Genomic DNA, 17,831 nt, shown 5'->3' with positions numbered 1-17,831 from the left:
TGGGTTTAATTCACAATTAGAGACTCTGCGTAGTTATAATTTAATAATAAAGGGGGATTTCGCATGCTCTGTAAAAGTGCAATCCACTGACTCACAGAAATATTTTCCACCACTCTCCCATTTTGTTTCTTAAAACTATTTATCGCCTCCAAAAAACCGTTTAAATTTTAAATATTATTTATATTTCAAATAATGCTCTCATAATGTTCCATTTTTTATATTGGCAGAAGTTTGTATATCGTTTTTGCTCTCCAATGTAATAATGAGGGTCGTTTGAAATTTTTTAAGCAATCTATGTGGATATTACAAGCCGATTGTAACTCTCTGCGGTTCTCCGCTGCCCCAATATTGGAACAATGGTACCTGATACATACGAGTTAAAGTGACAGAGTACTAGCATGTTTAACCCATATACACCTATGAACCAGTGGATATTACAAGCCGCCAGTAACTCTCTGTAGTTCTCCGCTGCCCCAATATTGGAACAATGGTTACCTGATACATACGAGTTAAAGTGACAGAGTACTAGCATGTTTAACCCATGTACACCTATGAACCAGTGGATATTACAAGCCGCCAGTAACTCTCTGCAGTTCTCCGCTGCCCCAATATTGGAACAATGGTTACCTGATACATACGAGTTAAAGTGACAGAGTACTAGCATGTTTAACCCATGTACACCTATGAACCAGTGGATATTACAAGCCGCCAGTAACTCTCTGCAGTTCTCCGCTGCCCCAATATTGGAACAATGGTTACCTGATACATACGAGTTAAAGTGAACAGAGTACTAGCATGTTTAACCCATGTAAACCTATGAACCAGTGGATATTACAAGCCGCCAGTAACTCTCTACAGTTCTCCGCTGCCCCAATATTGGAACAATGGTTACCTGGTAAATACGAGTTAAAGCGACAAGTACTCTCATCATTAAAACGCAATAATATGTTGCTGTTTATAGTTCGACAGTAAACTTTCTAAAAATGCATTAGTTAAAATTTATTAATTTTTCATCTATATATGTATCGTATTTTGATTTGAGGCTTTATGCTATAATAATATACACTAATGACAATAATTAATCGATATGTTCTTCTCGATTATAAAGGTATGGGTTTTCATTAGAATTTCAAGAAATTATAAAAAAAAATTAAAAATATATAAAAATTAAAAAAAATAATACTAATAATAATAATTAATAATTAATTAATAATTATTAATTTTAATAATAATTTTTTCATAAATATGTAACAATATATCATTTAAATTTTATCAATGAACAATTTTGGTGGTTTTTGCCGATAGTTTTTAGAAGTTTAAATTATAACAATTTGTGACAGAAAAAAGGTTAAATATTTTAATGGCTGCAATGCTTACACACGCTATTTCAACACTAGTCTATGATATCAACAGCCGACTGTTAGTTGGTAAGCAATTAGTGTAGAATCGTAAATCGTAATCGTCAGTGCATATTAATGCAAGAGCAGGTGTCGTAAATGTGTTACAAGCGATATTCCGCGAAATGTCGTGAGGAAGAGGTGTTTGCCTGTGAAGCAGCCCTGATAGTGTTTACAGGTCTTTATGGTGTTGACACGCTGCAGATTGCCTGGGCTTGTCAGAGTATCGGCGCTATCGCGTTTGTTTATCAAATTTAACAAAGCTGTCTAGAAAAAAGCGCACATTGTTTCAGAGCACGATAGTGATGGTGCAGTAGGTTGGTCTGAAAGGTTTTCACTGTACATTCAGATCTCCTTGACGTGTTTATGGATTTTGTTGTGCATATAAAATTGACTTATTTGAACTTAAACAGGCTGGCTAGTAGTACTGAAAGGAACTAAAATAAAACTCGATAAATATTTCTAAACATAAACATGTATTAAAAACGTGGAACAGTAATCGTTTTAAATAGTTGAAAACGTGGTTCTTCTTACTTGAAAATCAATTATTAAAGAAAATTTTTCTTATGCTGTGTATTTAGTGGATATGAATGTTGGGGTTTAGCTCCAGTTCACCTTCCTTTTAGTGCAGCGTCTGGAATTTGACACTGTTACAGACTTGACTCCTGGAATCTGGAGTCATGCTCGTCTGAAAATATCCATTAAAATGTCGACGACGAATAAGCTAAGCATTTACATCGTTACAGAAACACCTAGTTACAAAATATAAAAAATATAGTGTGATCAGGTGAATTGGCATTCTCATTATCTCATCAGGTGTACAGGAAGGTGAACTGGAGCTAAACTCGACATTCATATTGAATCAACCCTCACTAGCTACGTTATTCAGCGAAGTTTGATACCCTTGGAAAAGTATTAGCGAGGAAATTTTATAGACTACAAAGATAAATAGATGGATATTCACACCACGTTTCATTCTGGTTGATTAATACAGCCATGCTTGCCTGTGATCAATATTACACTAGTCTGTTAGTCACACACATTACCATTAAGCCTTTTTTCTAGGCTTTTTTACTGTATGCTCAAATTTAGGGGAAAGAAATTATCAACGTTTGGGTACGATTGACGTAAAAGGAGGCTCAACGTCAATTGTCTTATGTGTTGAATGATTGTACTCAATACTCTAAAACTCAATACGGTTTACAAAAAGGCAACAGCCAATGTTATCGCTACTGAAGTAGATTAGGTTTTGAAGATTATTTACAGAAAATGTGAACAGTAGTTTAACTTGAATAACTGCTCACAGTGCAATCCAGAGGCTAGGGCTAGTTCTACCATCGATGAGACCTAGCACAACTAATGCTGTTGACTGGCCTAGCCTTTGGCTAACACTACTAATCTCAGTTCGATACTATCTGAGCCATACCAGGGAGGGGATGGGACCACGTCCTACCAAGATCCCATAGTACAGCTAACGTTAATGGGCGTAATAAACATTATCTCAGCCATGCAAAGGTGGGGGGATGGGGCTACGTCCTACCAAGATCCCATAGTACAGCTAACGTTAATGGGCGTAATAAACATTATCTCAGCCATGCAAAGGTGGGGGGATGGGGCTACGTCCTACCAAGATCCCATAGTACAGCTAACGTTAATGGGCGTAATAAACATTATCTCAGCCATGCAAAGGTGGGGGGATGGGGCTACGTCCTACCAAGATCCCATAGTACAGCTAACGTTAATGGGCGTAATAAACATTATCTCAGCCATGCAAAGGTGGGGGGATGGGGCTACGTCCTACCAAGATCCCATAGTACAGCTAACGTTAATGGGCGTAATAAACATTATCCCAGCCATGCAAAGGTGGGGGGATGGGGCTACGTCCTACCAAGATCCCATAGTACAGCTAACGTTAATGGGCGTAATAAACATTATCTCAGCCATGCAAAGGTGGGGGGATGGGGCTACGTCCTACCAAGATCCCATAGTACAGCTAACGTTAATGGGCGTAATAAACATTATCTCAGCCATGCAAAGGTGGGGGGATGGGGCTACGTCCTACCAAGATCCCATAGTACAGCTAACGTTAATGGGCGTAATAAACATTATCTCAGCCATGCAAAGGTGGGGGGATGGGGCTACGTCCTACCCAGATCCCATAGTACAGCTAACGTTAATGGGCGTAATAAACATTATCTCAGCCATGCAAAGGTGGGGGGATGGGGCTACGTCCTACCAAGATCACATAGTACAGCTAACGTTAATGGGCTTAATAAACATTATCTCAGCCATGCAAAGGTGGGGGGATGGGGCTACGTCCTACCAAGATCCCATAGTACAGCTAACGTTAATGGGCGTAATAAAAATTATCCCAGCCATGCAAAGGTGGGGGGATGGGGCTACGTCCTACCAAGATCCCATAGAACAGCTAACGTTAATGGGCTTAATAAACATTATCTCAGCCATGCAAAGGTGGGGGGATGGGGCTACGTCCTACCAAGATCCCATAGTACAGCTAACGTTAATGGGCGTATAATAATAAACATTCCCAGCCATGCAAAGGTAGGGGGATGGGGCTACGTCCTACCAAGATCCCATAGTACAGCTAACGTTAATGGGCTTAATAAACATTATCTCAGCCATGCAAAGGTGGGGGGATGGGGCTACGTCCTACCAAGATCCCATAGTACAGCTAACGTTAATGGGCGTAATAAACATTATCTCAGCCATGCAAAGGTTGGGGGGATGGGGCTACGTCCTACCAAGATCCTATGATACAGCTAACATAAGTGGACATAATTAGCAATATCTCAGCCATGCCATCTTGGAAGAAGGGAAAGCTGGTTCTGTTATAACCTCTACAATCACGGTTGAGCGCTTAAAACCTTAAAGCGTTTAAATAACGGAACCTTACCAACTCCAATCATCATTGACTATCAATTAAATTATCCCTTTAATTCGTTATTCGTTATTTGCAGTGATTTACCATTCTTGGACACTCATTGGGTCGCTCTGATTATGTAGGAACGTCGGACATTAGGGAGGTATAATCAATCAGAAGCCTCAGGCGTGGTTTATTAGCACATTACAAACCAAATTAGTACGGAAGTATAATTATTATTACTAAACATTTGGGTTTTTTTCAAAGGTATATGTAAGTAAGAAGAATGGTTCTTGTATATAAACAAAAAATGCTAGGAAAACTTCTATGTATCCTATTGAAAGGCAGAAATGAAATGTATACAATAGTTGCACAAAACATACTTGCATATCGATGACCTGCCGAAAATAGTTGGTGACTATGAAATAGCCGACTTTTGTTTGTTAAAACTTGAAAATATCGTGCAGCGTGATTGTCGGTTTAAGCTCTGCTTCAAACATGGCGGCAGTAGTGAACAATACGGTATCAGGAGAAGGGCTTGTGTCCATCCCCTTCCTCCATCGTCCGCCACCACCAATATGGCTGCACTCCATGTTTTTGCAAGAAGACTAGAACCGCGAAAATGTAACATCAGTTCATAATGACGTTAAAAATTATGTACTATTTTATATAAAATCATTGGAAATAAATGTGTGGTGGTTCATATTTAAGAATATCCATGTTATTTGTTTCGATTAAATGCTTCTACAATTAAATTCTAAGTTCAAATAATATACAAAGTCTGGCCTTGATCAAACAAAATAACTTGTGAAGAGACCACTTGCAACTAAATTTGTAGTGTAATTATGTATATCTACAAATTATATTTTATAAATTTAAAAACAATCACTCCAATAATATACGTTTTTTTTATTTTTGCGAAGACTTCCGTGTTCAAGGAACACATCATCATCATGATACCCACATAACTGAATAAAAGTGGTTACAATAATAATGTAACAATTCTATACTTAAATAACATTAAGTATACAATTATTTATTTAAGTACAAAATTGTTTATATTATTATTGTAACCACTTTTATTCAGCTATGTGGGTATCATGATGATGATGTGTTCCTTGAACACGGAAGGCCTCACAATAATAAAAAGTATATTATTGGAGTGTTAATTTATAAATAATTCCAATAAGAAATGAGCTTCTAGAATGAATGATAGTTTACAGTTCATTTGTTGGAATTACTAAATTCTACAGAATTCATTGACAATAAGGATTAAAAAAATATTAAAGAACAAATTACGTTATAGTATTTAAATCGTTTTATAAAATGAAAGAATTATTTTAACCTTAACTATACAAATTACTGCCTTAAAAAGTATAGCCTTGCACTTTCCAAAGGACAGACCTTGCAACCATAAGGGAATTGTGAGGCAGAAGTTTGTTCGGTAGAGTTAATTCTGTTCCGCAAAGCGTAAATAGCGCTACTGTACTATATATTTTTCTCAGAGTTGTAATTCATGTGTGTAATTCAGAATTACCTTGCTTGTATTAATTAAATTTAAAATATTGCTATTTTATACCAATGATTTTCCTCATTATATTGGTTTTAATACGTTTCTGTGACGCATTTTATAATCTATTTTATTTTGTTTGCGGCTAGACAGTACGAAACAACAATGTGGTAACAGATGTTAGCATTGGACGTAATATCTCCTCATAGACAATTACATATTGAAATATGTATCTTAGCAAGCAATTCAATAATATCCTGTAAACAAAGTACTATGCCAGTTACATACTATGTACTTTGGCATTACTATGTATGTGGTGGGAATTTTTCATTTTCATTTAAATGAGAAACTTTGTGACGTTGGCTACACTGACGCAGCAGGGCACCGCCTCATCGATTTGAAATCCAGCGTTCATCAAATTTTGAGGTTATACTAAAACACACTGATATGACTAAAAGTGTAAACTGTTGCACAGCTATGAAATAACAATTTTGGTGTGTTTGTTTACAGACTTATTAAAAGTGTAGACGCAATTTACGTGATTTCGCCACACAAACAGGAAAAACCAGTGGTACACGTTCAAACAAGAAAGGCAGAATTAAAAGTGGCTTGACGACACTGCAGAAACGTTGGTGAACTCGACAACTAACTTCGCCAGTGGAAAATTCCCCTCCGTTAATGCGGAAACTTTGAACGTAACGTTTGTACAGGAAGTATTACAAGTTGCAGTTGCTGAGACGAGTTGTTCCCTAAATTAACATGTAAACAAGGAGTTAGGTAGTGACGAAGATTGCTGCTGTGTGAGCTGGCTCTCTTACTTGTCGGCTTCTCGGCTAAAATTTACTTCACAAGTAATGATGAGTTGGTGTTGCCAATTGCTGAGGTTAAATGCAAATTCTACGCTCCCTCGTGTTTTAAGTGATGATTGTTTGGGTCTCTTGCAAATAAGTAATGTTTATCTTCTGCTCTGAAATTTTAAATACTTTTGGCATTTGTTTCGATTTTTGCAAGGAAACGAGTGATTTAAGGTACATTACATCTCCAAGTCTTTTAAGAACTCTAATTTCCTTATCCTCGGATAAATAACCGCTACGGAAGTTCAGTCTATTTATATTCTTTATCATCTTGGTTTTAGCACCATAAGGTCAATTTAAATCTTTATACATTTTTAAGACCTGAAATTTCATTATAGAATTATAGAAGATGTCTCATTTAAAAGATATAATCAATACACATTCAAAGCCTTTACATTTTGTCAGTATTTGTATTGATTTTTCAAAATAATTCTCAAACCTGTTTTGTATTTTATCGTTTAAACACTCATAAAGTGTACGCCGTTTACAAAGAAAAAATAACATTTGGATGTGTATTAACAATACATTTGAGACATCTTCCATAGATCTATAATTGAAAATAAGGACGTAAACATGTTTTAATAAGTTTAACGTTGTTATTATGGGATACAATCAAGGGACTTTTAGGTATAAATCAAGAGAAAATACTTTGTATGCATACTGTGAGGAGCAAACTTCGTTAATGTGTGCTCTTATACAATCATTCGGAAACGGACGAACGGAAATAATCGAAACGGGGATTGTATTAATCGATAATGAAGATGATACAGAACTTATATTAGATAAATTGTTAACTGAGCATTAGCAACGCCTAGGGGGTGTGGATAAATTTAATTTCTGTCTGACTGTTCGCACCAGAAAGGATCTCTCACTAGTCCCGCAACGGACAGGAGGGTATGAAATGGAGTGACCACATTAACCTTGTGAGGGATCTATAAAAAGAAACGCTGATCAGCGCGTTCTGCGTGGAAAAGACATAATGTGTTTCAGGGATTAACCATGGCATTCAAAACTAGTTCCACTGATGTAATCGAAGATCCTACTGAAGGAATAGAACATTACAACACAACAGTTCACAAAAGTTGAGTGTAACCAAGGGAATTATGCAAATAAAACAGATATATTGGAAATGGACTTGCTTATATGGGCGAAAATGTCTTGTTTTAAGTACTAAAAAGTGCAGTCAATTTCATTTCAAAAGTATTGAAAACTTAATTGAATCACCTGCAGTGGAAAACCCACCTAAAAACTTACTTGCCGTGTCAGATTTTTACACAAGTACAGTAGACGAAGACATTAAGGAATCATTACAAGTAATACGAGTAACTTATGATCCAAACTATGACTTCAGTGTTTAAAAACCAGAAAATTGCCTAGATGTTTATTTTGATGTCGGAAAAAAGAAAAATAACTTTATTGTTGTAGTTCAAGGGAGAGTCGCTGATGATAAGGAGGTAGAAGTTCTTTTTTATGAAAGCTAGTAATGAATGCAAGACTTTTCAACCCGGTGAAGATGACGTGGCGTGGCTCAGTTGTGATCAAATTATAGGGACTCTGTCCACCCCGAGTATGGGTTTAAAGAAGAACAACTGTACTATAAATTTGAAAAATGTGTTCGTATTTAGACTTTGGTAGCAGTTAAGTTCAACATAATTTTTTTTATTTGTAGGCTAAGTAATGTTCTTTTTTCCTCAAATAGATTCCTGTTCGTGTTTTTACGAACGCACATGGGCATACGCCTAACTTTAGAGACCCATCTTAAGTTTGGTTTAGGTTATTTTATAATTCACAAATATTGTGAAGTTTTCTTATGTAAATAGATTTGTATTTATTGACCTAAATTATCTAAATCACTGAGTGAAAACTTATTAGCCTACATCTTCAATTTCTGATTTTCGAATCAGTACCACAATTATCTATATTGCTATATTTTTATAATAATTTAAAAAATGTTAAAACACGATTGAAGGAACAGCTGTTAGTATACTTTAAAGATACAAAATATCTGATAAGCAAAGTTACGATTTTTTTTATTATTGCTTTATATTTTATTTCAGTATCTTTCAAATCTGTCTGGTATTTTTTTATTTTTCCTGTTTAAGGGGAGCACTTCGTAAAAAATCTCAAAAAATTACAAATTTTTTTTTTTTTTTTTTTTATTAAAGTTTTGGAATTTCCCGATAACAATGGTGGTATTAAATTTTTTTTATGATGACTAGAAGTGTCCGAAATATTTTTTTTTAAATAGGCCTGCAGGCAGTTTCGGGCCTGTAGCAGTCACACTTTGAATGGTGCTGTTATAGTACTACTTCGTTGCAGTCATGTTCATGATTTGGTGGCAGTGACAGTTTGTTATGTCAACAACTTACACTAACCAACAAAACATCTGTTTTTATAACCATTGCTTATTAACCTAGGTAGCATACATGTTTTGGTTTACTGACATTTCTGTTTTAGAGAGTGAAAATTACGTAAATGATTATGGTTTTTTGTGAGTTTTAGTGGAGAGTTCTGAGTATTTTTTTGTTATAAGTGTAGTGAATTTTATAATGCCACGTTCAAGCCTGCTTTCAAGAAACGCGTTTTCAAAGGAAATCAACATAACCCTCCAACTAGTCCTAGGCCCTAGTTTCTCAGGATCAAGTAACAATCGAGGTACCAATACTCCAAATGTGGATAGGCCAAGACCTCAAAGTGCATCTTCTAAGAAGGTCAGTCCTTTTTTGAAACAGTAACCAATTGAATGAAAATGATGAGTCTGAAAACTGTATAGTTAATATAGGATTGTTGAATGAGCTCTTAGTAACGTTTCAGTGTGTAAAAATTGCCATGGCCAACTTGTTTACAAAGTAAAAACACATTGTAGGCCTAGCATCAAAAATTATAGTCAGCTGTTCTGATTGTGAAAACACTATTACTGTGACAAACTCTGAATTAGTCAGGCCTAACACTAATCAGAATGAAGCAAAGTCTGATAGGCCTAACACATTTTATGACCTAAATCTTCGTTTGGTTTATGCTATGCGTAACATAGGCAAAGGTAGAGTGGCTGCGGAGAAAAATTTGCGCTTTTATGAATCTTACACCTCCGCCTTTGAGATATCATGAACATGAGCATTACTTGGGTTCAATTGCTGAGTTAGTGTGTAAGAAGTCAATGCAAAGTGCTGTGCAAGAAGCTGTATCGGATAATGATGGTTGCAGAGACCTCGCTATAGCTGCTGATGGCTCATGGCAGAAGCGGGGTCACCTTTCACTAAATGGAGTGGTATCAGTGACATCTTTATCAACCGGTAAGGTCCTAGACATCGAGATTTTATCTAAATATTGCAGATGCACTAATAGACTAAACAACACGCATGGTGATGGCTGTATCGCAAACTTTGAAGGTTCTAGTGGAGCCATGGAAGTTGCTGGAGCAGTCGCAATTTTTCAGCGCTCGCAGGCATTGTATGAGGCTCGTTACCTTGAATACCTTGGTGATGGAGACAGCAAGGCGTACTCCAGTGTATGCGAAGCCAAGCCCTATGGTGATACTGCCATAACAAAGATAGAATGCATAGGCCATGTCCAGAAACGGATGGGATCGAGATTAAAAAATCTAAAAGCTAAGACTAAAACACTCCCTGACGGCTCACGACTTGGCGGCAAGAACAAGCTAACAGATTCTGCCATTATTCAGCTCCAAAAATACTAACGGATTGGCAATTAACGCAACACAAACTCTGTTGAAGACATGAAAAAAGCCATTTGGGCAGAGTTTTTCCATGTGATGTCTTCTAATGAAAGGCGCTCAACATGGACTATGTCCAGATGATGAAGAAACCTGGTGTAAGTACCGCAAAGCCGTAAAATCCAATGAAAACTATGATCATGGCAGCCATTTTCACTTGCCTGAAAAACCTAATGACATTTATTAAACCTATTTTTCAAGATCTAGCCAATCCAACTCTACTGGGCAAATGTACTAAGGGAAAAACTCAAAATCCCAATGAGTCCCTCAACAATGTCACATTTGGACCTACATACCTAAAAGAACATTTGTGGAGATTAAAACTTTGAAATTTGGCATATATGAAGCTGTTACAGCTTTTAATGATGGCTACATTGGCAAATGCAAAGTATTTCAAGAAATAGGAGTGTCACCAGGGCAGCATTTTATTACAGCAATGAAAAAGCTTGACCGGCGGCGAATTTGGAAGGCAGAGAAAGCTCAAGAAGATATAGAGAAAAAAATTAGACAGAAGAAAAACTTACTAAAAAGAAGTCTGGAGGATGAATATGAGGAGCAGGAAGGAGATCAGCCAGCCTATGCACCTGGAATGTACTGAAAAAGGTAATAAAGCAGTATTTTTTTCCGTTTTTTGTGTTTTCCGAAAAGTTGCGGTTTTCAATACAAAAGTACATTTTTCTCAAAAACTACAAATGGTAGGAATATGAAATTTTTTTTGTATGTTTGTAGCACTGTTTTACATATGTGGAACCACTAAAAACATCACATTTCACTGAGTTCAATATTTATATACATACATATACACATATTTATATAGGTTTTTGACAAGCGTTTAAAACAAAAAATATATAACTTTTAGGGTATATGCCAAAAAAAATTTTTTTTTTGGTTCCACGTGTTCCCCTAGAAGCCCTCTTTAAATGAAAAAAAAAAGAATTATGAAGATACCTCAAGTAGTTCTTGAGATAAGTGTACCTATGTTTAACATTACGAAGATAGGCGAAGTGCTCCCCTTAAGCAAGCGTTTTTCAAATAAAATACCTTTAATTCTTGCAAATTATGAAGTTTTCTTAGCATATTCGTCTTATTAATGACGGTGACTAATAAAATAATATAAATTTGGAGATTTAACTTTGTAGTTAAACCATAAAATAAATGTTTACATACTGTTAGCGAGGGGACATAATTTCAGCCGTCTTCAACTTCAAATAAGAAAAAATTATAAACTATAAACATTAAGCTCTGCTACTCCAGGAGCTGTTACTGCAATAAGTAAGGATCACTGCTGGTGTGTTGTAAAACAGTTTTTGTTTATTTCTTTATTTTTTACTTGCATCACATTTGCTCTCAATTTGAAAATGGTCTATACATTATAATCACTTCAGGATGAAAGTGCTAATAAAAACAAATCTAGGTTTGATTGAGGAATTGTATACTATGTAACTAATAGGATGGAAATGCGTCCTGTCCTAATCCCCTGTACTTGTCTATGAGAGAAGTGTAAATGAATGTAAATTCCTAGTTTTCAGTTTCTTTTACATTATTTATTGTTCGCAATTACGTAATTATCTAACTTGACCATTTTACAGCTGGAGGTGCGGAGAACGTGTGGAAATTCCATTGTAGAAGATGGAGAAGAATGTGACTGCGGCACTATCGAGGAATGTCATGAACAAGACCCCTGCTGCGACCCCATTACCTGCAAGCTGACCAAGGGTTCCCAGTGTGCGTCAGGGCCCTGCTGTAACGACTGTAAGGTACGTATAGTACAATCGGTGCCATCAACAGGACGCATAGTACAATCCATAAGTCTTTTACAAGAGTAATACATTTTGAACTGTTGCTCCATGCCATTGTAGATAATAAATAAATCAGATAACAAAACAAGTAATTAATATGAAACCTTGTCCATTCTCAAAGTGTTTCATATTTAGTTATAACAGACGTTGGTGCTGGTTTAGAATATTTTTTTAAATAGAAGAATATTTCAAAAAAGTTCTCTGTGCCTTAGTAAGGCCGTTAAAAAGCGTAAAAACTATGAAAAACTATATATATATATATATATATATATATAATATATATATATATATATATATATATATATATATATATATCCATAGATTATTAAAAATCTATCATTCCAGTCAGAAATGGCAGCGCATAATGTACTTCACAATGTGTACCTAAAACAACCCGCCATTTCTGTTTGGATAAATCTTTTTGGGTTTGCTACAAAATCACCAAACATCTTTACAATAAATAACAATAAACCCTTTATGGAGTAATAAAAAAAAACTAGAAATTGTTTTAAAATCTAGAAAATTTACTCACAACCTGACTGCAATGACTGAACAACTTCACCAAGAGCCTGACTGATACAGTTGAATTCTAACTCAGCGAGGCGTCCGGTTTCAGTGAGACCACATTTAGTTCATTTTACATTGTTAAACTTTCTACAACCCTTGATTTATTCATATATACATCATAGGAATTGCGAATTTATTCTTTTTGTCACCTTTTGTAAAAACAATCCTCAAAAAACTCTAACACTTGTTTGATTGACTTTTTTTAAATGGCCAAACCTTTTCGGGCCTAGGGTCCTAAGAAAGTGAAATTCACACTAAGTGCTTACATGATCGTATTATCTGAATAACAGAATCAATCACTAATATATTAGGTCTAAATAAAATCAAGTGTTTCGTTAAAAAAGGATCAACAAATCTGAAACGTATCACAATATTCTTTTTTGAGAATGTAAAATAAAACTTTATTCTAATAAATATCTCAGATATGTGTTACATCTGTAACTGATGGTGAGCACGCCTACAGAAAGTTGCACGAGGCGGTCGCAGTTGCCTGAACTTATCGCGGCATCATATTTACAGGACTTGTTCGCTCCTACAGTATTGCATTAAACATTAGGGCAGCGGATCGACAACCTTTGACCACCATTTTCCGCCTCATTCCATGTCGCTCCCGGGATAAGTACCAGAGTAGCGGAGTATTCTGTTTATGTCCACCTGTTTAGATTTCCTACAAAAAAAAACAACAAGATAGTCAATCTTCAATCTTCAGGACATTTTTTAACATTCTTTTTGCTAAATATTTGTTTTCTTCTTGACCTTTTTGTGAATAATAGTGTGATTCAAATGTTAGTTTCTATGTCGTGTTTGTAGAATTCTACTTCATTAAAAGAAGAAAAACATTTTTGATCATTCCTCAAGAAGTTTCAAACATTTAAAGTAGGCAATTTAGTCAATATCTAATCATGCTGCAGATAAAAATATGTAATTTTGCACCATATACTTTTTGTCTTGTTCTCTTAGGACAAAAACCATATAAATTGAACCTAGTCCTATAAGGACCTTTGCACTGCTTTCGGAGTGGCAAAGTATTTTAGATAGGTAAGGTTGGGAGTTGGGCCCACCTCCTATCGAGATCCATGAGGAAGAATTTAGGGCACTAATGTCAAGTCATGTTTCCTCCAGAAAGAAGGGGAGGCCAGCTCTGAACTAACCTCTCCAGTCAAAGCAGGTCTTTAAGATAATACCTTTCTTGAATACAATAAGTATATAAAAAAGTGCTTGTCACTCTTCGAGGAAATGTAGATATTTAAAGTAGATTTGGGGGAGAAGGGGGACTGAAGATAATGATGTGAAAATTTTACGCTACGTAAAAGAAATAAATTTTGTTTTTTATTTGGTAAAACATTTAACTTCTATATAAATAATATTTCACTGGAGAATTTTAATTTCCTAAAACTTAATTAAATATGTTCATAATGTTCTTAAGTGATCCATAGATTATTAAAAATCTATCATTCCCTGAAGTCATAACTCAAACGCTTAAAAAAATCACATTCTCCACTCTATCTCTTGTGTCTGCTACAAAATCACCAAACATCTTTACTTGAAATAACAATAAACCCTCATGGAGTAATAAAAAAAACTAGAAATTGTTTTAAATCTAGAAAATTTACTCACAACCTGACTGCAATGACTGAACAACTTCACCAAGAGCCTGACTGATACAGTTGAATTCTAACTCAGCGAGGCGTCCGGTTTCAATGAGACCACATTTAGTTCATTTGACATTGTTAAACTTTCTACAACCCTTGATTTTATTCCGTAATGTTCCAGTTGAGACAGCGGGGCATCGTTTGTCGTGAAGCCACCAACGAATGTGACCTGCCGGAGCACTGCAATGGGGAGACGGGCAACTGTCCCCAGGATGTTCACAAGAAGAACGGAAATCCTTGCGGAGATACCAACCATCCTGGGTACTGCTTCAACGGATATTGTCCCACGCTCAACATCCAGTGTGCTGTCATATGGGGATATGGTGAGTGTGTTAGGCCAGGTCACAGTAGTATAAAACGGTTCAAGTATTCTTGTTTAAATGATAATGTTGTTGAGTGGCTAAGGCGATATGACCAAGACCCATAGCCCATTCCAAAAATCAGGGTTAAAGGAGCTTTTCTTGATCTGGACTCACAACCTGGATTTGGATGGTTAAGTCCTGTTAAAGTCCTCACAACATTCATATTGGCGTCCTCTACTATGTAAGAGAACAAAACAAGTTTACTCTGCAACTTTGATCATTCCACCAATGAGATTCTCTTTTCTAAACAATTCTACCTTTTCACAAAATGTTGCACAGACTTCTCTGCCAATCATCTTGCACCTACTTCATCTGCAAATAAATATTACAGAGAATGTCAGCACCCTAATAATTAAGCACCAATTCTTCACATTTATTCATTTATGGATTATTCATTTCACATTTATGGATTGGTTTAGAATATTATCGTCTCGTTAAGATGGTTCAGATAGTCACCTTTTGTGTGTCGATATGTCTGAACGTGAGTAGTAGTGTAGAGCTCAGTTGGAAAAACGTTAAATTATTCAAGTCCACGAAGATTTTGCAGTCAGTTGCATCTGAGAAGCAAGAGTTGGGATAGACTTTTCTCGGTATTTCACCAGCCTTCTCAAGCCTGAGTGGTGCACTGAACTTTTCTTGATTTGTCTAACTATGCCAAACCTCACAACCTCCCTTATTACACAAAGGACCTACTCATCCTCCAAAGTGCTCTTACATTCCTTGAAAACATGACGTTTGGTACAGGAAGATAGTTAAAAAGTTATTTCGTATACCCTTATCATTTGTCCCAGAACCCCATCGCTTTGTATTATTAGGATCAGATAGTGTGCATTAGAAAGTGTTCCGTTATAGGCTAAGGTCCAATAACATTTGGGAAGAGGTAGCATATCGCACACTTCTTGGGTTCACCTTAGAGTGTAGAAACCAATATACTGTATACTGCGTTGAGAATGTATGACTTTACATAATCAGGGGTAGTAGTAACAATAGGAACATTATATCATAAATATACATACAAAGATTACAAGAAAAGTTTGGTACATAAAGTAAACGCTGGTTATGACATCTCAAGTATGAAGCACAATACGTATTATGTAATAATAATCTGATTACCAAGAACGTAGTCAGGAAAAGATTAGGGGGGGGCCCAAACAATTGATATTTTCCCGTAGTGGACAGAAAGTAAAGTCCCATTTTGTTCCCTTAAAAAGTTGACCCGTTTCTTTGTTGAGAACGACCTTCCAACAGTAAATTTCAGTAAGACTGAATTATTTAAATAATAATCGTTTACAAAAAAAGTAATTAAAAATTAAACATTTAGTGGGGTCCGGACCCCATTTACCTCTCACTGGTTCCTTGCTGATCACCATTACATAGTTGACTTGAGTGCACGCCAGGCACAGCTACATGTCGCTCTGAGTCTGTTGCCAGGTAACAGCCGTTATGCTAAGTATGACGCACAACACGTATTAAGTAACAATATTCTGATTACCATTACATGGTTCACTTTGTGCTCAAGCACTGTGCACGCCAGGCACAGCTACATGTCGTTCAGAGTCTGTTGCCAGGTAACAGTCGTTATGCCAAGTATGACGCACAACACGTATTATGTAACAATATTCTGATTACCATTACATGGTTCACTTTGTGCTCAAGCACTGTGCACGCCAGGCACAGCTACATTTCGTTCAGAGTCTGTTGCCAGGTAACAGTCGTTATGCCAAGTATGACGCACAACACGTATTATGTAACAATATTCTGATTACCATTACATGGTTCACTTTGTGCTCAACCACTGTACACGCCAGGCACAGCTACATGTCGCCCTGAGTCTGTTGCCAGGTAACAGTCGTTATGCCAAGTATGACGCACAACACGTATTATGTAACAATATTCTGATTACCATTACATGGTTCACTTTGTGCTCAACCACTGTGCACGCCAGGCACAGCTACATTTTCGCTCCGAGTCTGTTGCCAGGTAACAGTCGTTATGCCAAGTATGACGCACAACACGTATTATGTAACAATATTCTGATTACCATTACATGGTTCACTTTGTGCTCAACCACTGTACACGCCAGGCACAGCTACATGTCGCCCTGAGTCTGTTGCCAGGTAACAGTCGTTATGCCAAGTATGACGCACAACACGTATTATGTAACAATATTCTGATTACCATTACATGGTTCACTTTGTGCTTAACCACTGTGCACGCCAGGCACAGCTACATTTCGCTCCGAGTCTGTTGCCAGGTAACAGTCGTTATGCCAAGTATGACGCACAACACGTATTATGTAACAATATTCTGATTACCATTACATGGTTCACTTTGTGCTCAACCACTGTATACGCCAGGCACAGCTACATTTCGCTCCGAGTCTGTTGCCAGGTAACAGTCGTTATGCCAAGTATGACGCACAACACGTATTATGTAACAATATTCTGATTACCATTACATTGTTTACTTTGTGCTCAACCACTGTATACGCCAGGCACAGCTACATGTCGCTCTGAGTCTGTTGCCAGGTAACAGCCGTTATGCCATGTATATCAACAAACATACGGGGGTGGTATAAGTGAACCAAAAGGCCGCCTAACAACAAATAAAGTTGAAATAACAACAACGGGCATCTAATTATACACACGGTATCAATAACGAACCATAAATGTCTCATAACAAAAAGCAATCCTTATAGCAGGGTGCTATGAGCGAACAACAATGGCTTTCTAACAACAAATAGGGCCTGAGCTAATCATAACAGCCGTGTAACAACAAACGTGGTGGCATGCGTGAACCAAAAAGGGCGTCCAACAACAAACTGGGCGACATGAGTGAATCATAACGGCTGTCTATCAACAAACATAGTGTTATAAACGAAAACCAACGACCAGGTATAACAATGGGCGACGCGACGCGTTTCTAACATCACATGTTTTTTTTTTATTTAAAAAAGAACTAAGTACTGCACACATTGCTCTTACAGTGTTAGTTACTTTGTTGTATTCTATTAATAATAAAAAAAATCACAAATTTGTTGAAAATTTTAGGAAAATATTTAGTTGACATAAAGAAC

The 17,831-nt window shown here is 36.5% G+C and overlaps 1 protein-coding gene across 1 annotated transcript in view; it reads left to right on the top strand.

Moving 5' to 3' along the window:
• Nucleotides 1-17,831, top strand: part of LOC124366753 (disintegrin and metalloproteinase domain-containing protein 11) — a 492,839-nt gene that overhangs the window by 417,227 nt on the left and 57,781 nt on the right. Inside the window, exons 11-12 of the mRNA XM_046823354.1 lie at nt 11,965-12,132; nt 14,515-14,716. Coding sequence (XP_046679310.1) covers nt 11,965-12,132; nt 14,515-14,716 — 370 coding nt within the window. The remainder of the gene's footprint in view (nt 1-11,964; nt 12,133-14,514; nt 14,717-17,831) is intronic.

This window comes from Homalodisca vitripennis, chromosome 7 (assembly GCF_021130785.1).
Source record: "Homalodisca vitripennis isolate AUS2020 chromosome 7, UT_GWSS_2.1, whole genome shotgun sequence".
Taxonomy (NCBI): Eukaryota; Metazoa; Arthropoda; class Insecta; order Hemiptera; family Cicadellidae; genus Homalodisca; species Homalodisca vitripennis.
The sequence above is the reverse complement of the archived record's forward strand: the minus strand, read 5'-3'. Positions and strand labels throughout refer to the sequence as shown.